The 26,422-nt window shown below is 37.5% G+C and overlaps 1 protein-coding gene across 12 annotated transcripts in view; it reads left to right on the top strand.

Moving 5' to 3' along the window:
- Positions 1–26,422, top strand: part of LOC150075865 (tensin-1-like) — a 405,993-nt gene that overhangs the window by 198,456 nt on the left and 181,115 nt on the right. For 7 of the 12 annotated variants that reach the window (XM_090388066.1, XM_090388061.1, XM_090388059.1 and 4 more), the window contains one exon: positions 9,490–9,531. The exons of 1 other annotated variant lie outside the window; for it this stretch is intronic. In XM_090388066.1, the coding sequence (XP_090244192.1) occupies positions 9,490–9,531 (42 nt within the window). The remainder of the gene's footprint in view (positions 1–9,489; positions 9,532–26,422) is intronic. 4 more of the 12 variants (XM_090388057.1, XM_090388067.1, XM_090388065.1 and 1 more) reach the window with 1 other exon arrangement.

The raw sequence follows: 26,422 nt of genomic DNA, 5'->3' as shown, positions 1-26,422 counted from the left end.
TCAAACTATCCACTTCTACAACAACGATGGAGCTTGTTCCAGCAATCAACCACCAGTTGGCTGAAGGCAAACTTCCACACATCTTTTCTGCAACCATCCTTCCTCAATTTGAATTTATACTCCTCTCCCTCATGTGCGTAGTCTGAGCAAGAGGAAGAATGCCATCAGCACTGAGTTTGTTCATGACATTCAAAGCCTTAACACCTCATTCAGATCACCTCGCAGGCGCCTAGTCTCCAGACGCTGCAATTTGCAGCACTGAAGCCTTCTTGGTAAGAGCAACCCTTTGTTCCATTCACCAATCTCGTTGCCATTCTCTATATTTGTTCCATCAATTCTACATCCTTCTTAAAATGAATATTCCAGACCCGTACGTAGAACGTAGCATTGACTCTCTCCTCTTCAGGCACAAATTATTTGTGAATCACACCCTGTTTGTTCAAAAGAATGATTAGCATCGTCTCGGTCCTGGACTTCTGTGAATTAAACTTTTTGGACTTGGTGATGATTTTGAAGTCCAGTGTATACTCTCATGCTTCGTCTCTGGGTTGTATCATACTGAAACACTCAACACTCATCTCCACTGACAATACAGTCGAGGAAATTAGGATTGTCTTGATGAAGTCTTTGTATGATGACGTTCTTCTTTGCTTCTGCTCATCCAAGAGGCTGTGTGGTACAAATTTTGCATAGATCCTCCTTTTCCCTAAATATTCATGCAGAATTTGATGAATCATCTCCTTTTTTTTTCCAACTCATCAGTCATTATTCTGAGGGTCAAACGACGATCTCTTGCCACAATTTCCCGAACTTTTGCAACTCTGTCCTTGTTTCGCGAGGTTGACCGATGCCCACTTCTTAGCTCATTGTGAACATATCACGTCCATCTTTAAATTGTTCATACTATTGAAACAAACTGATACGACTTTCATCATCATAAACAATTTTTAACATTTCATGCTTTTCTGTTTCAGATTTTCCCAATTTAAAGCAAAATTTGATATTCGTTTGTTTTTCCATTGCAAAATCTGAATTCAAGGAATAATAACACGGAACATTAACGCTACTAACGAAACTGGTTGTTACATGCAATCTGTCAGCCTACTGGAGAATCTTTGTACCACCATCTGTTGGAGGAAATCTGAAGCACAACATTTATTTTCAAACTGATCGAACATAACCGCAACTACACCAGTCCGGTGGAAACTTTATTGTCACATCTTGTATGAATTCTGACCACAGAAAGCCTACTACACTTCAGATCTGATTAGAATCTCCATCCCTTTAGACCCTGTTTTATTTTTTAAAGTTCAGAAGAGGTAAAAATCACAAAGGGAGTAAAGATCAGAACTGAAGAGGAAATGCTTCAGCAGTTCCCATCATATCCCTCTTAACATACCGGTAGTCTTGATTGGTTTCGCTATGTATGAATGCTTGTTGTAATAAAGATGGACGATTTTCTTGTGGACCTAGTGAGATGAGGAAAAAACAGTGAGATGTTTTTTCCTCAGTGTTTTTCACTGTTTTTCCTCATCGCGCCCTACTTTGACGGTAGAGGACTCTGATAAGTTATAATTTAGGAACATCCAGAGGTCATAAACGTAGCTGATCACCTGTTCTCTGCCACATCACACAATTTTTTTCTGGGGGGACCATATGGTCAAAAGATCTACAAGAAACGAGAACTCGCGCCTACCACTCGTCCAGGGAGGCGTTTTTTTTTCTTAAATACCCATCTTATAAAACGGTATTTTGAAGAAACAAGTCAAAATTTGTTGTTGACTCATTTACGCCATTAAGGCTATAGACGATATGGTTACCATTGCCCACTAATTCAACAATTGTGTCAGTGATGATAGATGGTAATAAAAACATGAAGAATTGCTGATTGCTCCTTTTAAAGCGAACGTTTTCAAGGGTATTTCGCTCTCTTCAGTAACACCATTACGTTACTTATTAGCACCGTCTTGTACTCCAACAGATGTTGGAAAGTAGAGTGATGTTGATGTGGCTGCTAAACGAGGATTGTCACAATGGCCACTATAAATTATCTTCCAAAGAAAAGCTTTTATCGATAATCAGTCAAGTGGAGCCAACACGGAACTATTCGATCATCAAAAGAGTAGCTGTTCATAGAGAAAACACTCAAGAGTTTATTGCGTTCAGAATTCTCTTCGGAAGAATGCATTATGACAAGATGGAATAGTAGTTGGTGTTTACCTCGTTGTCAAGATGGAAATGGGTCTATGAATAAAAGATGTGCTGAAAGAAATAGGGCAGTTACCATCCTCAAAGCATATCATTGTGCTCTAAAAGCTTGTTCCCGATTATTGGAACTTTCGAGATATTTGTGGATCGATGTTAGTGGAAAGCTGCTCTGCCTTGGGGAAAAGATATTCATTTACGGGAGTAATGTTTTGCAATTTAGATGCATTTCTAATGCGAACAGAAACACCAAACCTTTCCTCATTTACTTCTACGAACTAAGCCTCCCTCTGTCTCTTCTCTTTCCATTCCACTTCGCTGATTTGCAGTATTTCCAGCATGTGACCTTTCAATAAGCAGCCTTGACCTTTCCTCGCACTTTGGTGCATCGCTACTAGTACAGTACAATATTGACGCAATGCATACAACACGGCTGTTCATGACAAGATTATCGTTAAGGACCGGACTGTTAAATGTGTAACGTTTTAGCAATACAAACGGTGTTTAAATCCCAGCGACTTTTTTCTTTTATTTTTTCCCCCTGAAGTATAAATTACAAATGTGAGTAGAAATTGGGATAAATTTATTTCATCTGCCCACTGATGGATTTAATAAATCGATATCTTTGAAGTGAATAGTTGGATCTCTATTATCTTAAATATTTTATTGGCATTGGCTATCTGTCCATCGTTTAATTTCAGAAAATAAAAAGGAAAGACCATTCGCGTTGGATTGGTACCTTACCACTGTTGCATTGATATATTCATGTGTTTGTTTACGCTGTTACTGAGATTTTTTTGATACTTGGCTGCAAGGTGTAGGGATGGAACTATTGGGTTGCAGAGTGTGTGTATGGTCGTGGCCGACTGCCAGCCAGCAGGGGGGAAATATTTTACCAAGCAAAGGGGACTCATTTTTATTTGTCGCATCTAGACCCATTAGGTACCAGCAAATTGCACATTTTGTAGGTGTCAGTAAATTTCTGACTTAGATTTCCCATCACCGGCCGAAGTTTTTTTAACAAGGGGAGGAATTTTTATGAGCTTTTTTTCACACATCTTGGCCGAATTTGTGGGTTTTGGGTTAGGAATACAGACTTTTTCTCCCAGAAACATGGGGTTTTTTCATCTCATAGAACAGAACAAACTGATCGTGGAATATATCCAATTTCCAGATATATTTTCGCCTCATGGCCTTAGTTACCTCTCTGGATTAGTTAAAATTTTTGGATCCTTATGCAAAGACCGTCGAAGGGCTTCCCTCTTCTATTTTTATTAACATGAAACCCCAATGCCTTGCTCATAAAAATGTTTTTTATTTGTACATTTTAAGTAATATTCTGTCTAAATTATAAAAAAAGGTTTAGAAAAGCTGGTACATCAAAATAAGCAGTTTAATAATATATAACGTTATAATTATGTTCATTTATAAATTTGGTTCTTTAAAAATGCATCTTAATTTAGCAAACGTGAGTAACGCAGTTGGTACGATCGCCGTCCTCCCCACCGGGTGGAAAAGACTTGAGTTCGAGTCCTGTCGATGACGTGAGGAATTTTTATGGGCCTTTTTCACAACGTGGCTGAGTTAGTCGGTCTCAGGAGGGAGTTACATGGTTTTTTGCCCATTAAACAGAAAATCGACCACAGAGCACACGCAATTTACAGATTATATACATGCAGCAACATGGTTAGTCGCTGATGATACTAAAACCCTACAACAACATCTTAGTTTACAATTACCGTATTTTGCGAACAATAAGACTCACCGCACCATAAGACGCACCAACGTTTTAGAAGACAAATTTTGGGAAAAAAATATTTTATTGCATCACAAATCCACAAGTGCTCTAAAAATCAAAGCGTCAGTCTAAAATCATCGTATGACACCAATCACGCATCTTCATTGCTGACACACTCGTCATTACTGATGTTATGGTCTGAACTTTCAGTTTCTTCAATCAGTTCATCACTTTCAGGACCATCAAGTTCATTATTTCTGGAAAGCCAAGACAACTGCCTCTCGTTTCTCTAAACCTCACTAATTTTTAACCTATTCGTATACCTGGGAAATGGAAGTTCATTCTGTTGGTGTCAAATCGTGACTTGGTGGTTTGTTAATTGAGATGTCCAATGACTGAATTTGGCTAAGTCCTCCTGGAATTACAGCTAACTTCGTGTTTAATCAGCAACCATCCTTTTCTGTTGTCTCTAATAGATGTGATTTGAAATGGTTGCACAATAAAAAAAGAGCTACCTTTTTTCGAACGCCACTGTACGTATTGCCTATACCCTTGCTAGACGCGACCGAAGATGAAAACATCACTGAGGTGCACCTAGTATACCTTCAGACCATAAGACGCGGGGAAATTCAGGCAATATTTTACAGGAAAACACAAATGCGTCTTATAATCCGGCAAATACGGCAATCCTAGTTGCTACTCATGTCTTATGATAGCTCTCTACTATTATATAATAATATTATTACTATATGATAAATTTTTCTTTCTATAATATTTATAAAAAATTATTGGGGCTGACCTGTGGGGCCCCTGTTTCAAACCCCCGATGTTTAGGTTTGTTAAATAACCATGTAAATTATTTTACAACTATTCTTACTAGAAATAGTATGCGTATACTTATATATTTCTAACTAATAGCTGTCATAGAATTGTCCATGTTGCCAGGCGTATATAATTACTGAAAGATTTATCTTTGTCCTGGAATGATGTAAAAGACATGCGTTTACTTTATCATAATATTATGTATGCGTTTTACTTTCTTTTATTTCTACGTAAGGAATCAGTCCTTCAGCATTCACTAAACTGAATAAAGGAAAAGTTCTTGTAAAGGTCAGCAGAGGGAGAATGCGGATCTCCAACTCATCTCCTCCTCCTATTATTGATCCATACAATCTCCAGGCCTAACTGGGGGGTCCAGATGTAGAGGTTCGATGTTAAATATTTAACTAATACGGTCGTAGCAGCACAGTGGATGGCCAAGCCTCATGCACGTCATTCGACTATCCTGCCAAGAATCCACGCCCTTCTTTTCCCATCGTCTCTAGCGAAAATCCTCGTCTCTGTCTATTTGGTCTCTTAGCAACCTTTGTTGGTAACCCGAGATTGTGTTCATACAGTTTAGTTGATTTATCTTATGTTTCTAATAATTATGTGTGTATGTTGACAGCAGTTCTTCTTAGCATCTTTAGATTCTTTTTCTGTTTGCTGTTTGACTCTGTTCCCTAATCCATCCTCTAGTTAAGAAGCACCAAATGAAGGTAACAGAAATTAGCCAGATTCATATATACCGGGTTGAGATCGAACCTATATTTCCTGTGTGTGGATGTTTCAATGCTGGAAGAAAATACAGAATTAGAATGTCAAAAGTCGTAATAAATTTTGGAGAGATAATTGAAAATTGGACTCAATGAAATGATAACTTCGAATACGTTATTTTAGGTGTTGTCTTTCTACAGCCAGTGTGCACTCTGCCAATTGGTGGAAGGAGCGTGACATTATCCATTAGCTTCATCAATAACAGGTTAGAATCATTAATAGGATCTTCAGGTATATGTTTATTCAACAATCCATGGTTTTAATACGAAGGAAATAAATTGCAGAAAGCAAAATTCTTCAGGTGATATAATTATGGTATCGCTAATATGCATGCTCCATTATTTTTGATGAATAGAATATTTAACAGAACAAGACGCCATTAAGGCTGCTATTACTGCCAGATTAAGATGTTAATGATACGTATTATCATCTTTAAATTTAGCCGAAAAGGTTGCCAAAATGTTAAATAATCTTTAAATTGAAGTTTTAATTAACGATGGAGGAAAAAACCAGCAGGGGGCGCCCAAAAGAAATTGGCAAGTGTAACGTAATACTAATGAGGAATTTGGAAAGCAATTTAAACCCATATGAAAGCAATTAAATGAAGAAAATGGAGACAATCAGCTTGCATATTAATTAATTTTGTTGCTCGACATTATATAAGATAAAAAAAGTGTGCATTTTCTTTCTTTATATAGAAATTATAAGCAAACAAAAAATGTAAGATTAAAATACAATTTTTAAAAAGTTTCAATACGAACATCAGTACCACACTGCATTGCTCCGAAGCCTTGTAATTGAATCACCTAGGCAACCAACAAGCCTGGCGCGTGACAGAACGAGATTATACCTTTTGCGAAGCAGACGACTTACATATTTCTCGTGCAGTGAGCGTATAAAAATAATATGGTGGAAGAAATATTGGAAAACAGTGTATTAAGATGATAGAATTCAAAATCCGATGAGCAAATATACTGTAATTCTTTATTCAAACACTCTACCGGAAATGTGAACAGTTCGTTTGCAGATCAATAGGAAGTAGACGCAAAGCTGTGTGTGTGTGAATAACGTGGGCTATTTTAATAAGAAAGAAATTGTTACGTCTGCTTCTTAATTATGCCTTTTTTAGGAATACAACAAGGATACGTTATGCAGAGGAAGAGGAGGAATAAAAAGATCTCAGACCAATTGCTACTGATCCATTCCAATGTTTCTTCTATCTATTGTTCTGACGGTAACGTTTTCCTGCATTGCGTTGGAATCTGCAGCAAGAGAAAAATACAGTGGCGCTCTTAGCACGTGATGTTGCGTTGCTTGTAAGCAAGCTGCACGATTTTTCTTCTTGTTATAGGATTGTTTACCGGACATTGTGCAGGAAAGTCCATCATGTATATTGTCAACAAAATGTATAAACGCTCCAGCGACAGGAGTCAGAGGACATCCTCCCTCTTGCCAACGGTGTTGTATATGATATCCAGGATGGTGTGGGGCACGACCGTCTTGTTAAAGGTTTGCACTCTCCTTTGTCAACTATTTATTTTTTTTATATTTATTTTATATTATTTTTTTAATGGTTGTGTTAAAATTACGTTAGGGTCTTTTTTTTTTTTTTTTTTTTTGTTTGGTAAATGTCGCCTGACATTTACCAAACGAAAAAACTTTACATGAATAAAAGTGTAAATGGTGTCATATCGGACTCGGACATTTCCAGAGGTTCAAAAATTGTCTTATGGTGATTATTTATTATATTTTTACAATATTCACATAAAATATATTATATTTTATATTATAATTTAAAAATAATATAAAATTTTATATATAAAATTTATATAGGAAATACTTTACAATATTTCCTGTATATAATTTAAATTTTTTTATAATGATTGTAAGAGACTATATATTTGATTCCAGGGTCTGTTGTTTGGTACGATAAGATTTTATATTTTCATATTGAATATTAAAATTAAATATTTTATTATTATTTTTTAAAGGTGGAATGTTTAATACATTTTTTTTCCTCGTTGCATGCTCCCTTCCTTTTATTAGGGGAAGTGGGAGAATATAGTAATATATTTCTTAACCTAAATTGTGTAACCACAACGTGTTGATTAGAGGCTAGGTCCCTGAGTTTTGTATTATATATTTTTGATGGTTACTAAAAAAATTGGGCTAAATTTTAGAACAGGGTGCTCACTCCCGACTATCAGCGAGAAGAAAAGGAAGAAGGCAGTGATTGACTTCAAAAGAAGTGTGCGTTTTTTAATAGACTTTCATTTTTGGCTAGTGAAAAAAAAGGTTAGGTTAGTTACGCCTCTAATTCGGGACGGATTCAAGCAGACTAGTGAAAAAAAGGTTAGATTATGTTACTCTGGAATGCGCATCCTGTTCTAAATTTTACCAAAAATTTTATGGTAGTATTATGTACACGCGATGAGACTAGTTACGATGCGGATCACCAAGGTGATGGACCCGAGTTCGAATCCCGTTTGTGCTTCTGCAGAATACAAATGCAAAGAATACATTATGATGAAATGATGTTTTATGTAATGAGAGAGTTTATTTAACTTACTGATAAAGATCAACCTAAATCCTTAACACGTTTTTTTTATATTGTGCAATATTTTATGACAGAAATAAATTGCGCAGTATTGTATTATTATTAAATCGTGAGCCTGTTGGTATTTTTGTTTTTAATGTGAACAGTTCACGAAATATTGTACATGTGTTTTCAATACACGGAGGGTTCTTTCCATTTTGTTTTACTGTGGACAATGACCTCTAGAATATAAATGATTTTGGGGTCAATTTAGATATGGGTCAAAAGCGATAATGGGAAAGGGCGACAAGAATTAATTAAATATGCGTCGCGAGTTAATGGGTTCAGCTGATTAATGATTCAATCTCTTGCATTAAAAATGAGACCTACAAAGAAGGAAGACATTACTGAAATAGCAATAAAACAGCAAAAAAATATATGTAAGTGGGTGCAGAGAATGGTCACAGCTGAGAGTATTTTATAGGGTTCTTTCCTATGTAAAATATGGTCTTTATGACCATGAAAATGCCAATTAATTCCTTCCCATATTCTGCATACTGCGAAACATTGGCCTTGTACAACTATTTAACCTTTTCACACCCTCATTGTGTTTTCGTGAACTTGACCCTAAGAATTTTCATCTTTTATTCGGAATAATAAATCCTCATAATTTCTGACCTTACTGGACCCCACACGTTTGTGGTGCTGCTGAACAGCTACGTCAATGTAGTCACTGGCGTATTTAGAATCATGGCAGCCCTTGGCGAATTTTAATTATTCGGTCCTCCTTAACCGAAGATAATGAGATAAAAATAATTATTGTTCCCCCACCCGCGTATGGTTCATTTATCCCTGAATATGACTCTCTGAGCTAGTTGGATGCAATCCTAAGACGAAGGACTAAGAATTACCAATAAAACATTCATATATACTGACATTCTTGAGTGTGCGAGATTTAATCTTAATCAGTCTAACCTCAAACTATAATCTCTTTAAATCTTTATAAGTTAATCTTAATCTAAAGCTATAAAAAAAGATATTTATGAAATATCTTTTTAGGCGCGTTAGTATATATGTGAAAAGCGCCTATTATGTTCACCATGTCCGTCTGTCTGTTCGCCTCTAATAACTCGACTCCTGATGGACGGAATTTCATGAAATTTTATTTTTGGCGCTTTTAGAACGATTTTCCAAGCCTCAGGACTACTGCCAGTTCCACGGCTAACCATGGACAAAATTCTTGGATTATTCAGGAAAATCACAGAATATGTCGTGGTAACCTTGTGAAACAGGGACTTTAAGAGTTATATAAGAATTATGCAGTAATTATTACTGGAACGCTTAACTGAAAAATTTAAATTGTACTACGACTGTTGGTGAAATTACAGATAATAACCATTATTTTTGGTTTCAGCAGAGTCAGGAAGGTTCAGTCCAGCCACGTCTAAGGAGAGCGGTAAGTTGGTTTTGCACTCTTTGCCGTGGATATGTGGTTTTCAATTTAAGGTAAAATCTTATTAAACTGATTATTATAAGCTTATATTTTTCCTCTGAATCTGTGTTTAGATTTGCCTCCACTTGGTAAACTATAAAGGTTAGATGAAACTCGCGTTTCAAAAATAAATCTCGGGTTACATCAAATTGGACATAAAAAATTTCTGCATGATTAGGTATGATCTGAATTGTAACAAAGTTTCCACCTCAGCCACCTGGGAGGCGGGGGAAACTTATTTCAGTGATTTAAAACATGCTACCCTCAATTAAGTCCCCCCTTCTGGAGTGGGAGAGACTTGATTGAGGCCCTTTTTTGAATCGCCTCTAAAGTTGTCCTGCTTTGAACCTCCACTAAATTATCTATTTGAAGAGGAATTTGTTGCATACCCGGAGGTGTTTACCACTGTTGCATCCTTTAAGGGGGTTACATTCCTTGTCTACTGATTTCCTCCTTAAATTAGGATTTACTACTTCTGATTTAAACATTTTTGTACTTCGTGCCTTGCAGGTACATGTGTCTGATGGTAAGTTTGTACCAATGACCACTGTAGTGTGATACGCTTTCCTTGTATCCTCTGGTACATATATTCTTGTTACCATATCTTGTTATGGGAAGATTCAGAACAGTGTTTTCTGTTGTGGGATATCCAGTTGATTAGTAATGGGTTTAACGAATAAAATCTTTCAAGAAAAGAAAAAAACGATGATTTTTGGGCTCTGAGGGGATCGGAGGGGGGTGTTCCGACGGCTGATTTAGTATGGTTGTTAAAAAGATTAATGATCAGTATGTGGGGCCTAGAATTTATTGTTTCGCCATTGCGAAGGTAACTATAAATCAGTACAGCATACTCTGACTTCCATTGCGAACTGGGCTAGTTTTAACCTTGTTACAATCAATCTTACAAACAACGTTTCGTGCAGCTTCTATTCTCTGTGTCTTAATCGCAAAGCGAACCTCTTCTCCTTCTCGATAGGCAGATAAATTTAGATGATCCCTGTATAGGAATCATCAAAAATTTTGCCCACATATTTGAGTCTTAACAGAGCCTTCGTCGATATTTTTGAATAATTGGTACTCTTTGTCTTGGATTATAGTAACATCGTTTGGTCACCACATCAAAACATTTCGCAAACACGTTGGAGTTTATATAAGTTCATTCACTTTTTATGCTTTTGCCAGCGTATCTCTTATCATCTCAAGGACCATTCACGTCTAATGTAAGAGGTTCGATTATTACCACGCGACGTACGCAAGTAGAAGCAGGGACTGCAAGAAAGTTGAATCTACTTAGAAATGAATCAATCGTAAATTGTTGACCATTTTTTTGGTCTTGATATCCCACTTTTGGAGTTCTACGTCTTGTATCTCGCTTATGAAGTTCTATACTTCCCCTCCATGTCAGTTCAGAACTCCATGTCTGAGTAAATTAAAAACAATTCGGAAAAGTCCTGATTTGAGTTCTAGACTGTCTTAGATCGAAGGAATTTTTAATGACCCTTTTCACTCGGATATCCATTTCAAACCGGAGGTGCGGAGTTGTTTCCTTACCGCCAGCAGGCAAACCGGTCCTGAACACACAAGGATACAGATCTGTATACAGAGCCGCGGAAGGCAATGGGAAACTGCATATAGTCTAAATTCTCAGGTTAAGGACTTGCCATCAACGAATCCGACTCTTCTGCCAATGAGAGCTACTTCTATAGAGATCAGGCAATCACCTACATTTAGACGTTTTCTTTTGGTTCCTTCTATCATCAGAAAAATTTCTAAAAATTCCCTTGTTAATCAGCACTTTGGTCGTTCCACATTACTTTCAGCTGTTCTCACCTCTTTATTTTACTTCTGTTTGTAGTATTCAAACTCACAGAATATGTCGTCAACTCAATAAATAAACAACTAAAAATATATGGCGGATGTTTGAAAGTTCTTACAGAACTTACAAACATCCGCCATATATTTTTAGCAGCAAACACCTTATCTCAATTGAACTTAAATGTTTGAAATCCAGTCAGTTTGAAACTTTGCAAGATGTTTTGTGACGTCATACCGACTCATATTAGAAATGCCATTTTTACTTTTTCGATAATGAATGGAACTTCATCATTGTCCTCGTGGGCAGCACAGTTGATAGGATGCCATCCTTCCCACATCAGGTGGAAAAGACTTGAGTTCGAGTCTCGTCGATGACGTGAAGAATTTTTTTGGGCCTTTTTCACAACGTGGCTGAAAAAGGGCGAGGGTAACATGGTTTTTTCTCCCGGAAACTCGGGTTTCTCGTTCAGCAAACAAAGTCGACCTCAGAACTCACGCATTAGAGACAATACACACGGAGCAACGTGGCCCTAGTCGCCGATGCTCCCAAAACTCTACTACAACAACAAGGAACTTCATCATCGAAAAACGGGAGGGAGGGGGACAAATATTTCCCATTGGCTTTAAGATTTGTTTTCATTTTACCTGATTTTTCCTTTTAAATACAGTTTGTAACCAACTGAGCAAGAGCTTCTTAATCTTTTCTGGAATGCATGTCAGCGAAACTGTTGATGCCAATTAACAAACTTTCGCTTCAATGGTATTCCTTCATGCAATGGTGCCTGCAAAATAAATGATGTGCACAAAGCGAGAACGCTAATTAGGAACCACAGTTAATGTTAACACGAACATAAAACTGTCTGTACATTAAATGCTATTCTGCACTTACAGTACTTCTTAGTATTCATTAAATTAATTAATTGCGAAATTAATGATATTGGGATGAAATTAATGAATTCCGTGTTAAATGTTTCCGAAATTCAGATCAAAGTTGTTAGCGCCACGTAGCGTTGTAATTCTCACAATAAAATGCTTCCATAGCAGACAAAGCAGGCTTCCAGTGTTTTTACAGATTATTTAACAAAGCGAAATTGGAGCAAAATAGATTATCCTAGTATACTAAATTAAATTTCCTAAATATCATATTATTTAAATTAGATAATAGGATAATTTAATATAATATATAAGATAATTAATATTATATTTAGCGGTAATGGTCGAATACTGTAATCGGTTGAGTGCTGAAGTGTGTAAACTCACCTAAAAAGGTAGCAAATTTCTCTCTTCTAATTGTCACCCCCATTGCACTTACTTCTGCTCTTTCCAAAGAGAAATAAATAAATAATAGAGAAATCCATCAAACTCCAACTCTTTAAATTAACTTGAACCTTTCCAGCTGATATAGATTCGGTCAATGTCGATCCACTGGAGATATACTGGCTTATGTTACTCATCTTTGGACAAATTCGATGAAAATGTATGGTGAATGTCAAGCAATTGCTCTTGACATTTCCAAAATCCCTTTCGGCGCATTATGGCTTTAGTTGCCAATGAGCCATTAAATATCAAATAACCAACCATAGAAAGTCTTTGATCGTATTTGGCATAGTGGTCTTCTAAACAAGCTTCCAGCTTATGGCTTGCCGACTGGTTTTTGCAAGTGAGTGGAGAAGTTATCTTTTAACTTCTCCACTAATGCTAGTGTTCCCCATGGTTCAGTTCTTTCTCCCAATTTTTCCTCTTGAATATTAACCTTCCTTTTGCTGATGATAGCAAACTTCCCACCTTCCAGTTTGAGGAACCTTGCCCTGCACAAACAGTTTCAACTTGTGTAATATTTGCCATCAATTCCTTAAATATTTATCTCCAGTAGTTCTCTAATGGGGCGAAGAAAACTTAGTTGACTTCAGTGATTCTAAAACTCAGACCTGTCTTATATCTCGCAAAAGTGGACTCTACTGCTTCTGCTATGCTCATCTTCGATGACGCTCAGTTTCCTTGAGAAGATAATATATATCTATTAGTGATTACCCTAACCTCTAATTGCTTTTTCGTGCTGGGCGTTCTTTTTTTGCTACGCATTATTTTTATTATAAACAGCTCTCTATACAAATCCCATATCCGCCCTACCATGGAATCCAGTTGAATATTGATCGCGCACGTTGGGTGGTGTCCCCAGAGCCTTTTCTCATGCTTCTTGATTCTATCGAAAAGAAGGCAGTCAGGTTAATTAATGACCCTTTACTAATTTTCTCTGCTCTATATGTCATAGACTTTAAGTTTTGCTGTATGCCTTTTTTCTGTAGATACTGTCATAGGGAGTGTTTTCTGCAGAAGAGAGCTCTTTTGGAAGAGCAGTGTTCAGCGCTCTCTTCCAACTGAGTCCGAATACGTGGCTTAATTAGTCAACATCCATTCACTGTCCAACTCGAGACTTACAAATAAGGAAGATAAAAGCTTTTTATTTTTCTTATTTATCCCTTCTACTTCTGTTCTATGGAATGACCTCCCTTTTATTTTCCAAAAATCACAATGTACAGAAATTCATGGATGATGCTAAATTGCATCTTCTATCTTCTCACGGTAGTAAGTATTAAAAACGATACCAAATTTAATGAAAAATAAAAATAAATTATCTGAAATAGCTTAAATATAAAGCTTCTCTGCGTTAATTTTTATAGCAAACCATCAGGTGACGCTGTGATCTATCCAGTGAGGGTGACAGAGCTCGGGCTTATGCTCTTTTAGAAATGACTACAAATATCCGCGTATTCCACCTGAAGTAAATAATACCGTTTTTAATCAGATGACATCACCCATCAGATGATTCCGTTATCCATTAAAAACTAGACAGTGTGTTGGCCGGTTTCGGAACTATTTTGTTCCATCAACAGGCAGCAGGTAGCATTATTAGCAACTAAACTGCAGTTAATAGTAGTACTAGGGGCACGTAATGCAAGAAAGCAAGCTTATGTAGCATCAGCCAAAAAAAAAAAAAAAAAACATTTCATACAACCATTCCCTCTAAACGTTTGTCCAATTCCTCCTTGAATTTATTTAAGCTGTCAACTTCCACAACAACAGATGGAAGTTTGTTTCAGCAATCAGCTACCCGCTGGCCAAAGACAAATTTCTACACATCTGTTCTACAATTGTCCTTCCTCAATTTGAATCTATGCTCCCTCAGGTGAGTAATCTGAGCAAGAGGCAGAATCCCATCGAAATTGAGCCTGCTCAACCCATTCAAGGCCTTATACACCTCAATCAGATCTTCTCACAGGTGTCCAGACGCTGCAGTTTGCAGAACTTAAGCCTTTCTTGGTAAGACCACCTCTTCGTTTCCCTCATGGGTGATACCATCCGATTAATTCGCCTAATTAATCGCTGCTTCAAGTATTTCAATAATCTGTGTTTGAAACGGCATCTCCCTTTTATTAATTTTACAATAAATTATTAGTTTTATACTTCACGCTGCCATACAGGATCAGAAGAGGTGATAAAGAGTATTTAATTCCATTCCAACGATAACAATGGGATAAATGGCTGTCGGGTTTTTTGATTAATAATAGAGAAACCCCACCTCGCATATGTAATCAAAGATCGCCATGGCATTTATAGTAAGGATACGAACACTAAAAAGTAGGTTGTCCAACGCCTATTGTGGGCACCGAAAATCCGCGAAAGCGTATTAAAGCTGCGAAATGTGTTACTTTTCATTTGTGAATTGAGGTGGATGTATACAGGATGTTTCAAAAATGATGGTCAATAATTTAAAGGTGAAAAGTACAAACCTAAAATAAGCAAGTCCCAGTGAACATCGGGCCGCAAATGAACCGTTTTCGAGATAATGCACATTTTCTGTTTAGATCCGCCACTGACTATGGGAGCACTAGTTTAGCAAAAGGTTGTGAATCCTTTACTAAGGGTGATTTTATTAAACATAAGATAATGCATTTTTAATTTTTGGTTTCAATTTCAACACCACAGGATTTTACAGATGTTACAGGATGTTCTTTCTGACACCCTTTCCTCAACACCAGGTGTTATGCTTCTGGACCTACCTGTTCGTACTCCATGTGCGAAGCGCCCATGTTCTCTAAGGCGTTGATGTACCCTGATGAATGTGCACCTGTTGGGTTGCCTTCTGCGAGGAAATGCTTCTTGGTACAAACGTGTAGTCTCGAGTGCACTGCCGTTGGCTTTACCATACATGAATTGCATGTCTGCATACTCTTCGTTGCTATAACCTCTTTCCATGTTGATTATCCTTTGACAAGTACTAGTATGCCTGCTACATCTCAGAGCATTGAGAGAGGGGAAAGAGAGAGAATGAGCATAACCTAACGTAAACAAACAAGTCAGTGGTGGATCCCAACTAGAAATGTGCAATATCTCGAAAACGATTCACTTAAGGACCCATGTTTAGTAGGCTTTTTTTGCATATTGTAGTCTGTACAGTTCACCTTTAAATTATTGACCATCACTTTTGAAACACCTTGTATATACACGTCTTCAGATTCTTCACATGAGGAACTAATCTTGATGGAATTTATTATTAAGTGAATAGAAAAAGAAACGGTGTATACACTCTAGTTACTAAAACCTATTCCCTCCGCCTGAAATATACTAACTACAGCATCGACTGAAGAAGAAGGCTTTAGAAATTCTTCCAGTCATAGGCGGGATCGAACCCAGACATCGCCAAACAAATGACAAGACCACCCTACTGTCAAGGAGGACCTAGAATTTATTCTACTAGGCTCTAGTATAATAAATTCTAGGTCTGGGTTCGATTCCCGCCTATGACTGGAATAATTTCTAAACCCTTCTTCAGTCGATGCTATAGTTAGCAGATTTCAGGGGGAGGGAATAGGGTTTTGCTCTCTGAGTTATTCTGGGGTTGAATGTTAGACACTTGTACAAACATAATACACAATGACTCAATATGGCCTAAGTAGCTGATGTGCCTAAAACCCAACAGCAACAACTAAAACTCTAGTAGACAACTTTACAAACTGTACTAGACAACTTTTTGAAAAATGAATCGAGAAACTTTTAATTATACTTTAAGAAATGCTGAACATCGATTAACAAAAACGTGGACTAATATCCACAAATATTTTTTCTTGCCACTATTTTTCTGCAGTACAGTATTCCTATTTCTATTTGAATTAACCTCTTTTGTCACCTTTCGCTTGTCATGTGATCTTCTTATTGGCACCAGTTACCAGAAAGCAGGCAACCTGCTTTCTGTATGTTCGTATCATAGGAGTGTATGAATTTGGATAATGGTCTTCATTAAGATGCTTTCTTTTAGATTCGCATTCTTGAGCTCGATCAGTTCCAGCAGAAAATGAGAGCCACTGCTTTTGAAGCCAGAAAATCTCTCATAACTCGTTATGAAGTTTCTTAAGCGCACTGATGCCTCCGTAGCCAGGAGCAGCAGTGCGAAGCACACGCTTCTTGATTAGACCGGGGTTCGAGCCCATGCCCACCAAATACGGAGGATGCGGAAAAGTCAGGGAATGATCACCGCAAATCTCCGGAGCAATATGGCCTTAGTTGCTAATGCCCCTAAAAACCAAACAACAAACATCTAAGTGCACTGGGCTGTCTGGCAACTTTCATTTCTGTTGTTTTGATGCGCAGAAACTGAAGTTTTACAGAATGTGGATTTTTAGCTTATAAAAAAGAGGGACTGGGGCTAATGAGATCGCCTTGTGCGTGTGTGTGCGCGCGCCTTTTTAGTAACTTTCGTGTAATGTACAGTCCGAACTGGCGATATGAGGATATCCTTATATTCCAAGGACTTTAAAATCTGAAGGGCACTTTCCCAATTATCTATATTTGTATATTATTAAAGCACTAGATGTGCCATTGTCTGGAGCCTCAAAATCCAGTACAAATACCTCTCCAGTACTGTCTAGACCAGCTGCCATCTTCAGGTTATGCATAAAACCAATATCTCACAAGATTGTATGAATAGAGGCGTCACACAGGGATGTCCTCTCGGTAACTCTCTTTTTTGCCGCAGCTTTGGGCCCGTTTCTATCATCCTATCATGAGAACTTCATTTCGTATACGCGTTAAGTTTATCTCATTGCGAAATAACTTAGACGCTTCCAATGTCTCCCAGAGAGCCACAAAACAATTAGTAGAGTATTTGAAAGGTTTAGGATTGCAGCTGAACCAATCCAAAACAGCTCAAATGACATTCACTCAAAAAAAAAAAAAAAAATAATAATATATACATTAACCTACATGCAGCAATCAATAAAGTAAGAAACCAGCCTGACCTTGGCATCTTTTGGAAGAATGCAGTTCCCTCTCTCTCTTTCGCTCAGCATTTTGCAGCAGCAAAGTAAAGGTCCTTGGCTGCCTTTTGGAGAGCCCATCAGGAACTTGTCACCGAGTATATTTCTAGGTGCATATTCCATTTGCATTGTGTTAGCTCCACAAACTCACCTCAGTAACTTCCTTAACATTGAATACTGGCTTTTACGCTGGTTGAGCAAAGTACTTTTATAAACCATTTACCTTCTCCAAAGAGATCCTTATGCTGGCATCGATTAGACACCATGGAAGATGATTTTAAACAAACATAATATTCTAACTCTGGCTAAACCCCTTTCTGGGAAACTAGACTCGCTAGCATATCTTTAATCGCCGCACCTTTGCGCAGCAAAAGAAGAATGCTGGAATCTGCAGCCGAAACTATAAAACTCAATGTCTTCAGCAGCGAATTCTGCAGAGAATGTTTCCGCTAACACCATCGGCTTTTTAGACAGTCTGCCGTCCTTCCTGCACTGTTGGAAAAGTCCTGAGTTTGAATCCCGTCGTTGATGTGAGGAATTTTTATGGGCCTTTTTAACAACACGGCTGAGTTAGTTGTCTCAGGCGAGAATAGCATGGTTCCCCCTTTTCCCAGAAACTCGGGTTTTGCGTCAAACAAAGAGGCACATCGATCACAAAACACAACCAATTTACAAACACAATAAATACAATCTTTTTGTTAAACAAAAACGTTGTAAACCTCTAGCACTATGCCTTGACAAGTTATTGCTTGTTTTGCGTACTCTACATTTGTACATGATTGCAATAATAATAAACAATCCATCATCCTAATAAGCACTACATGTTTGTGTAAATTCAAAAACATCAGTGCACGGAATCTGTGATTTATGGAATGGATAACGGTGATTGAGTTTTCGTAGTTAAATGCAGCCTATTTTTAGATAAAATGTTTCTTTGTAAATTCTACGATTCATCAGTTTTGTACATTATGAAGCCTTTCAGTGTTCTGTTGAAACTTTTAAATAATCACCTTCTTGTTGCTGTACTTTTGATTGATTGCAAGAAGAAGAGTTCTTGGATTACACAAAGCCCACATTGATTATACGTATAAATGCTGGAAGTTAAGCGGTATCCATATGATGTGCGTTCTTATCTCCAGAAAAGCACTTAATATTTTCAGCCTTGACCCGCAAGGGGTCTTCCAGATATTGCTAATTATTTAAATTTACTTCTGTCCAAGGCTTGTCATTGGAGACCAGTTGACGGAGTAAACTTTTTTTTAATTTAATTTTATTTTTTTGTTGGGAAATCATGTCTAAGCCACTGTACAGTTGTTATTAGAGAACTGGAGGCAAAGAGTAATTTTAACATAGCCTATTTAATTATGGTGCTGGTTCATTGGTGGCTTTAAACAGTTACAATGAAGATGATATAAACTCATATGGTCAGTTGGCGGCCGTGGAAAGTATAAAAATATTTTACTTTATTTATTTATTTATTTTTAATCATATCTAGCCAGATACCATGATTTATCTGTGCATTCATCGAAACTCTGAGTAGTATAGGATGAGCGTATCCTCTGGTGTGGAAGTTATGGCCCAGGTCTGATTTACCTTGGCCATAACTTCCACAGCAGAAGGTGTAGTGGTGCGGTTGAGCCAGGGACTTTAAGGATCACTGAGGACCCGGATCAAGGCAACTACTGTCATATAATTTCTGTTTATTTGTAAATTGCGCGTGTTTTCTGGTCGGTTTGCCTGTTTTGCTGAACTAAAAACCCGAGTTTTTGGAGAAGGAAAAAGCTTGATATCCTCGCGAAAGAAACAACAAAGTGGGAGGGAACCTTGCTATTCTCGCCAGAGATGCAGTGGTACGGATCTCCCCGTAACTTTTATTTTTAGGGCCTCAAAATTATGTGCCCCAGACCCTAAAGACTACCTGTTTGTGGCCGCAGGGCTTTCAATAAAGTAAGAAGTCGCCACTGTAATCAATTTACTAAACAGTTATTTATTACATAGTTAAACCTAATCACTACATGTAAATAAAATAAAATTTCTGTTTATACTTCACGACGGCCACATAGATTCAGAAATATTTAAATATAAAGAGAATACAATAACATTACCGTATTTAGCGGTCACTTGGCTCGAAACACGGTTAACTGAAATGAATGTCTTTTCTTAATTTGTACACTGGTGTTCAAAGAAAGTGCATCACCCCTTAAAATTGTAATTGTCGTCCCAATAACGTAAGTATACGGCAATATTTCTTACAGATTGCATCAGATAAGATTGACACGCGTAGGTGATGACTTAATATTGCATCAGCTGTTACTTTCAGCTATTTAAGCACGCCCTGCAAGAGTTGCAGTCATTCCTTGCTTGTGTCAGGATGGCGAGTTACGTGCAGTTTACGCCACGAAGAAAGAGTGCTATTGTTGCTTTACGCGAGGAAGGATGTTCTTCCCATCATATTGCTTATAGAGTATCTTGTATTCAGTCTACAGTGAGTAGATTTCTTTCCAAACTCAACAATACTGGTTCTGCTGAAAAAGGAGTCTCTACTTAACGAGTCTCTGCTGAGACTCGTTAAGTAGAGACTTTACAAAACTCTTTAAGTTTTGTAAAGGGAAAATCATGTTTAACAAATCTGGTTCGCTATTTCGAAAGGGTCACTCACGAGCTGGATTTAGGGAATAATTTCGACATTGTTTATTTAGATTTCAGCAAAGCTTTTGACTCAGTCCCACATGAGCGGTTGCTTTATAAGCTGGAACAGGTTGGAATCACTGGGAAAATCCTTAGATGGATAGAAGGATGGCTTCAGGGCAGGAGGCAGAGGGTTGTGATAAATGGCCATTCCTCAGATTGGGTTGATGTAAGAAGTGGGGTTCCCCAAGGATCAGTATTAGGACCACTGTTGTTTTTAATTTTCATAAACGACATTGATGAAGGGATAGAGGGCGTGATGTCTAAATTTGCAGATGTTAAAATTGGTAGAGTAGTTAATGATCACTGTCAGGCTGAGCTTCTTCAGAGAGACCTAGATAGACTTCAAGAATGGTCAGAAAAATGGCAGCTGTGCTTTAATCCAACAAAGTGTAAGGTATTACACCTGGGAAACAGTAATCCCAAAAAAACTTATTCACTTGGTGGAGTTCAACTAAACCCAGTACTGGAGGAAAGGGACTTGGGTGTTACGATACGGTCAGACATGAAATTCTCTGAGCATTGTAAACAGGTTGCAAGGAAGGCCCATGGTGTCCTATCGATGATCTATCGAACTTTTGCAAGTAGAGATAGGGACGTGATAATCCCATTATATAAGGCTTATGTTAGACCACACTTGGAATACTGTGTTCAAGTATGGAGACCGCACCTGAAGAAAGACATCGAGCTTCTTGAAAGGGTGCAAAGAAGGGTAACTCGCTTGGTGAGATCGGCAAAAGGGCGTCCTTATGAAGAAAGACTTCGAATATGTGGGTTGCAGAGTTTGGAAACTAGACACCTTAGAGGAGATGTTTAAGGTGTTTAAACATTGATTGAGGTGTTTAAGGCTCTGAGAGGCATCAGCAAAATTTTCAAGATTATAAATGATGCTAGAACTAGGGGACATAAATTCAAGTTACGGGGAGAAAGGTTTAGATTGGACTGCAGGAAGTTTTATTTTAGCCAGCGAGTTATAAATTACTGGAATAAGTTGCCTTCATGGGTGGTAGAGGCCGACAGTTTGGGGAAATTCAAAGGTCATCTGGATAGTACTTTCGGGTAAGGGAAGCGCATAGGATGATAGGTTTAATTTCCTTTTTATTTTATTTTTTTTAATTTATTAATTATTATTATTTAGTTATTTATTTTATTTATTTATTTATTTTATTTTTTTATTTTGTTTTTATCATTGTTTTGTTCGGATTTTTTTTTTTTTTTTTTTTGGCTGGTGCAGCATAAGCCATAGGCTTTCTTGCACCATGCGGCCGTTACTAATACTAATACTATTCTCAGATAGGTACCACCACCCAGACGGCACCCTTTTTGAAATATAGTATGGGATAAAGTTCTCGGTTATCCTCTTTTCTAAGAGGATAACCGAGAACTTAGAAAAGAGATAAAGATGTAGGAAGGTGATAGTAGGAGAGGTAGAGGAAGGAAATGCCGTAGAAGCAAGAAAGGGACAGTTGCTCCTTCAACTCACACTCAAAGCTCATATATTCCTCGAATAGGCAGCACTTCCCCAGTAGAGAAGACTGTTGTTACCTATTCGAGGAAACTCAGTGGCCATCAGGCCCCCCCCAGTCGGCACCGTTTCAGGGCTATTTTGTATTTGTGTGGGGTAATAACTCGACTATCCACTTGTCCCTATTAGACTTAGAAAAGCAAAAAGGTAGAGGGAAAGTAATAGTAGGAGTGGAAGAGGAAAAGAAACGGTGTAGAAGAATGAAAGGGACAGTAACTCCTTCAACTCATACCACTCAAAAACTCATCGAATAGGCAACGCTTCCCCAGTGGAGAAGGACTGTTGTTACCTATTCTTGGAAACTCCGGACATCATCAGGCTTCCCCTGGTGCTGTTTCAGGGCTATTTGGCCCTTCTTCGGTGGGTAGGTACCCAAGTGATGCAATGATGGCAAAACAGTTATGAAGTATAACTCCACAATATGAGAGATACCTGATGGTGTATGATATATTTAGACTAAGATGCATTTAGGGCTAAAGCCTCAAGCTGCAAGCAAATTTAGACTATGTATATATTAATAGCCCTGAAACGGTGCCGTCTGGGTGGTGGTACCTATCTGAGAATAAGTAACATTAGTCTTCTCCTTAGGTGAAGCGTTACTTATTCGAAGTAGTGCAATATGCATCACATGCACATTGCTTTCTTGCATCACATGCCACTACTACTATCATGGCAACTCGTTGTGAAGGTATTCACAATATGAGATATAACTTAAAACGATGCCACCTTATAAATATTCTGTTTATTCAGAAATGGCTGTGTATTAATAATGCTATTGCACTTAATATACATATCTTTTGTTTATATTTCTATTTGTGATGCTAGTCCTTAATGTAACATATCATCGCGAAAAAGGGTTAGAAATGTGAAATTCCTAGGTGATGCGCTTTCTTTGAACACCGGTGTATTTATAAAATTCTGGTCTGGTATGCAACCTGTACACACTTTTCATGAATTCATTCATAGCGTTAAGCGAGGAAAAGCTGCATCATTATTATTATTTTTAATATAGTTAGCTGAAGACAAGAGATCACGGTACTTTATAATAACCACTTTTCTTCGCTCACTGGATCTTATATCTTTGATGTGTATATTAATATTTTGCTATTTTTGCTAATCACAGTATACAAACACATCACTGTCAGAAAAGCCAAGTTTTTTTTTTCTTTTTTTTTTTTTCCCCAGATGTTTCAGATTACTTCTTACCCTGTACTCGGAGAATTAATCGCTGTTAATGATATAAATAAAAAACGAAAAAGATAATTAACCGAAAACATTTCTGGCTGCTTTTAATATCATTCCGATATTAAAAGATCCCTCCTCCAATAACTAGGACCATTTGGAGATGGAGGGAGGACCTAACTGATGCCCTACTCCAATACAGAAATGCAAGAATAGCGCAAAAGGACATTAAAGGTTCTTTTGCCTTGAAAAAGAAGTGGATGAGTGCCACCTTGGTCCGATTACAGCCTTGACCAAAGGTTGACTTATATCAGATGAGCTGATAATTCAGTCTTTTAGTTTTTATATTGGTGTATAATGAACTTGTATGAAAATGAAAACAAGCCATTAGGCTACATTTTAAATATGTATGTACACTGGAACGTAAATTAAACAATTTGAGTAATTTGAATTCAAATTATTGGGACAGTATTTATCGATAAAGAAAACTGAATGATATAATTGTTAAATAATGATAACCAAACTCAGAAGCACTATAATAATCCTGCTGTGAATCGCTCTCTTAAGATAGATAATGAAAAAAAGAAAAGTTATCATTAAGGAATTATATGTAGTCCTTTTAAATTACTTTTAAAAATTGGTTTCGTGCAGTTGCTGTAATTATCCCTTTCGTCTTCTTTGCCTTTCCAAGTTTGCGCAACTTTTTCCATTTTCATAGAGAAACACATTTTTAGGAGTTTTAAAGCTCTGCTGCATCGGTCGATTAAGTAATTAAGCTTTTTTTTTTTTTTTCTATCAGTAATGATCCATCAAGATCGGTTAATCCTTTGCAAATGGCAACGTAATTGGGGAGAACGTTATTTAAAGACATCAGGAGAACCAAAGGATATCTATGGCTACAGCGTTACCATCTACGCTTGCGTCGTTTCATATCAGACTGGAGGTCTGCTTTATGATGCATATTGACAAATGGATTCTACCTGTAATGATGTGCAGTTTGCGATAACAAAAGCTGCAGGAGTAGTTGCGAACTCAGATTGTTTGATTGGTTATTAGAGATAGTTATCTTCGATTGCTATACTTGCAAATCCATGATAAATTATAATCTTAGAAATCCATGATTTCTAAGAACCATGATAGAAATGGCGGAGAAGAAACTTCGATTTCATACATGAGCTTATTGCTCAGTTAATAATTTTCAGTTATTGCACATTTAATAATTGTACAACTACCACTGTAAAAAAAATATTGTATAGCGGTAGCTGTACAATTTTTTGTTTATACAGGGAGGGCTCCTAAAAATCATTATTGGAAAAATTAATAACTTTGAATAACTTTCAATAATCTTTACCCCATACAATTCATCCATATTTTCTTTCATCCATATTTTATTTTTTTTTTTATCAAGTGTCCATGACATTTCTTCTACATATATACAGTAAAAGCTCATAAATCCAGCATTCATGGGACCCAGCCACATGCTGAATATTTGAAAATTCCTCTTTTTTTGAGGGATTTGCACATAGTTTTAAGTATTCAGGGTTAATTCATTATTTTTATTAGATAATAGAGTAGTTCTGATCTCTGTAATCTCCACAGAACGTTGTTGTAGTATTAGGGTTTAGGAGAACCAGCGACTAAGGACATATTTCTCCTTATATGTCTGGACATTGCGCGTTTTCTACAGCCGATTTTTTTCCCTAGAGAAAAAAATCATGCTGCCCATGGGACCGACTAACTCGGCCACGTTGTGAAAAAGGCCCATAAAAATTCCTCACATCATCAGCGGGGCTGGAACGGCTTCCGTAATGACGTGAAGGGATCTTTTCCACCCGATGTGCGGAGGACGGCGATTCTAATAACTGTGCCACCCACGAGGGCTCCCAAGAATGATAGTAAGCCAAAATGTTAATCAGTATTTCCAGATGGGTCTAGTGGGTAACGTATTTGCCTCAAAAATAAAGGTCGCGAGTTTGAATGCTACCTCATACCTCTCTCAACACTTTCAGAGTCACCCTGCCATATTCTATTACATTTTGTCACCACTTTAAACTACTGATCATTCTTTTGTCCTTCTGGTCCCATCCTTTTCATTAAATTTAATAAATGAATCCAGTCTACCCGATCAAAAGCCTTCTCCAAATCCACAAAACATGCATACACGTATTTGTTCACTTCCAGATGTCTTTCTGTCAACATCTCATTACGCCTATTGCATCCCTTGTTCTCTCCCTCCCCACTTCTCATTGTTACGTATAGCAAATAACCCACGCATACCGACGTTTTGGAACGCCAAAGCATCGCTACCGAAGCTGACGATAGTTCCTAGTTTCGCGTGTTATTTGTAATTGTTAATCGAGATGAATACGATATATGATTTATATATACACCAGGGGCTCACATCTGGGCTTGGCACACCAAGGGTCCTGAGCATCATTCTTCTCTTTCTTGGTGATTCCCTTCTACTTCTGAATCTTGTTCTCTCTCTCTCTCTCTCTCTCTCTCTCTCTCTCTCAGGGTAATTCAGAATTTTTTTATTTTATTTTATTTTTTTTTTGTTTGTGCAGCAACAAAAGCATCAGGCTTCTTTGCACCATATGGCTAATAATAATAATATTATAAAGAACTTCAAATCGCTGACATATGGTAATAAACTTAAAATTAAATGATTAGGCAGACGCCTACCTGACTTAAATATTGTGAACAAACAATAATCCAATGAAAAAAAAAAAAATTTTTTTTGTATATTTTGGCACTGCTAGTTGATATAACCAGGAGCCGCTATTGTTTGATAAACAAGCATCATGGCCAGTTTTTCGTGTATTGATCTATCAAGTGGTAACAGTTCTTGTTGTCATCATTGACGTAATCGAAATGTTTAGGGGAAGTGTTGGCAAGACTGCAGCTATAGCTCAGACACAGCATGAGTTTGTTAAGGGGGGTCTTCTCTAACTAATTTGACTGGATACTACACTGGTGTGCAAAATTTAAGGACCAGTCAGGTTTTCACCTGTAGCTCCTCATAGGAGTGGCCTGGATGTGGGAAAAGCATACCAAAGGAACCTCGTGAGGTACAGAAATGATGAAGGAAACAACACCGACACGACAACGGAAACAAAACGGTACAGAGGGACTTTATTCAAAAATGGCAACATAGCACTGGCTGCCATGATACAGATGCATCACTGCCAAAGATGGAACAAAGGGAAGAGGTAGCCTCACTAGGAGATATGGCCACCCTAATGTGGATGCAGTCTTTGCACTGCCTGTCCATATTTAGAACAATGTTGCTGATAAGTTCTTGAGGTAACATCGTCCATTCCTCTGTCAG

The sequence above is a fragment of the Mastigoproctus giganteus genome, chromosome 13 (assembly GCF_048544385.1).
Source record: "Mastigoproctus giganteus isolate SK-2022 chromosome 13, ASM4854438v1, whole genome shotgun sequence".
NCBI lineage: Eukaryota > Metazoa > Arthropoda > Arachnida > Uropygi > Thelyphonidae > Mastigoproctus > Mastigoproctus giganteus.
Note: the sequence above shows the minus strand (reverse complement) of the source record. Positions and strands in the feature narration are given on the sequence as shown.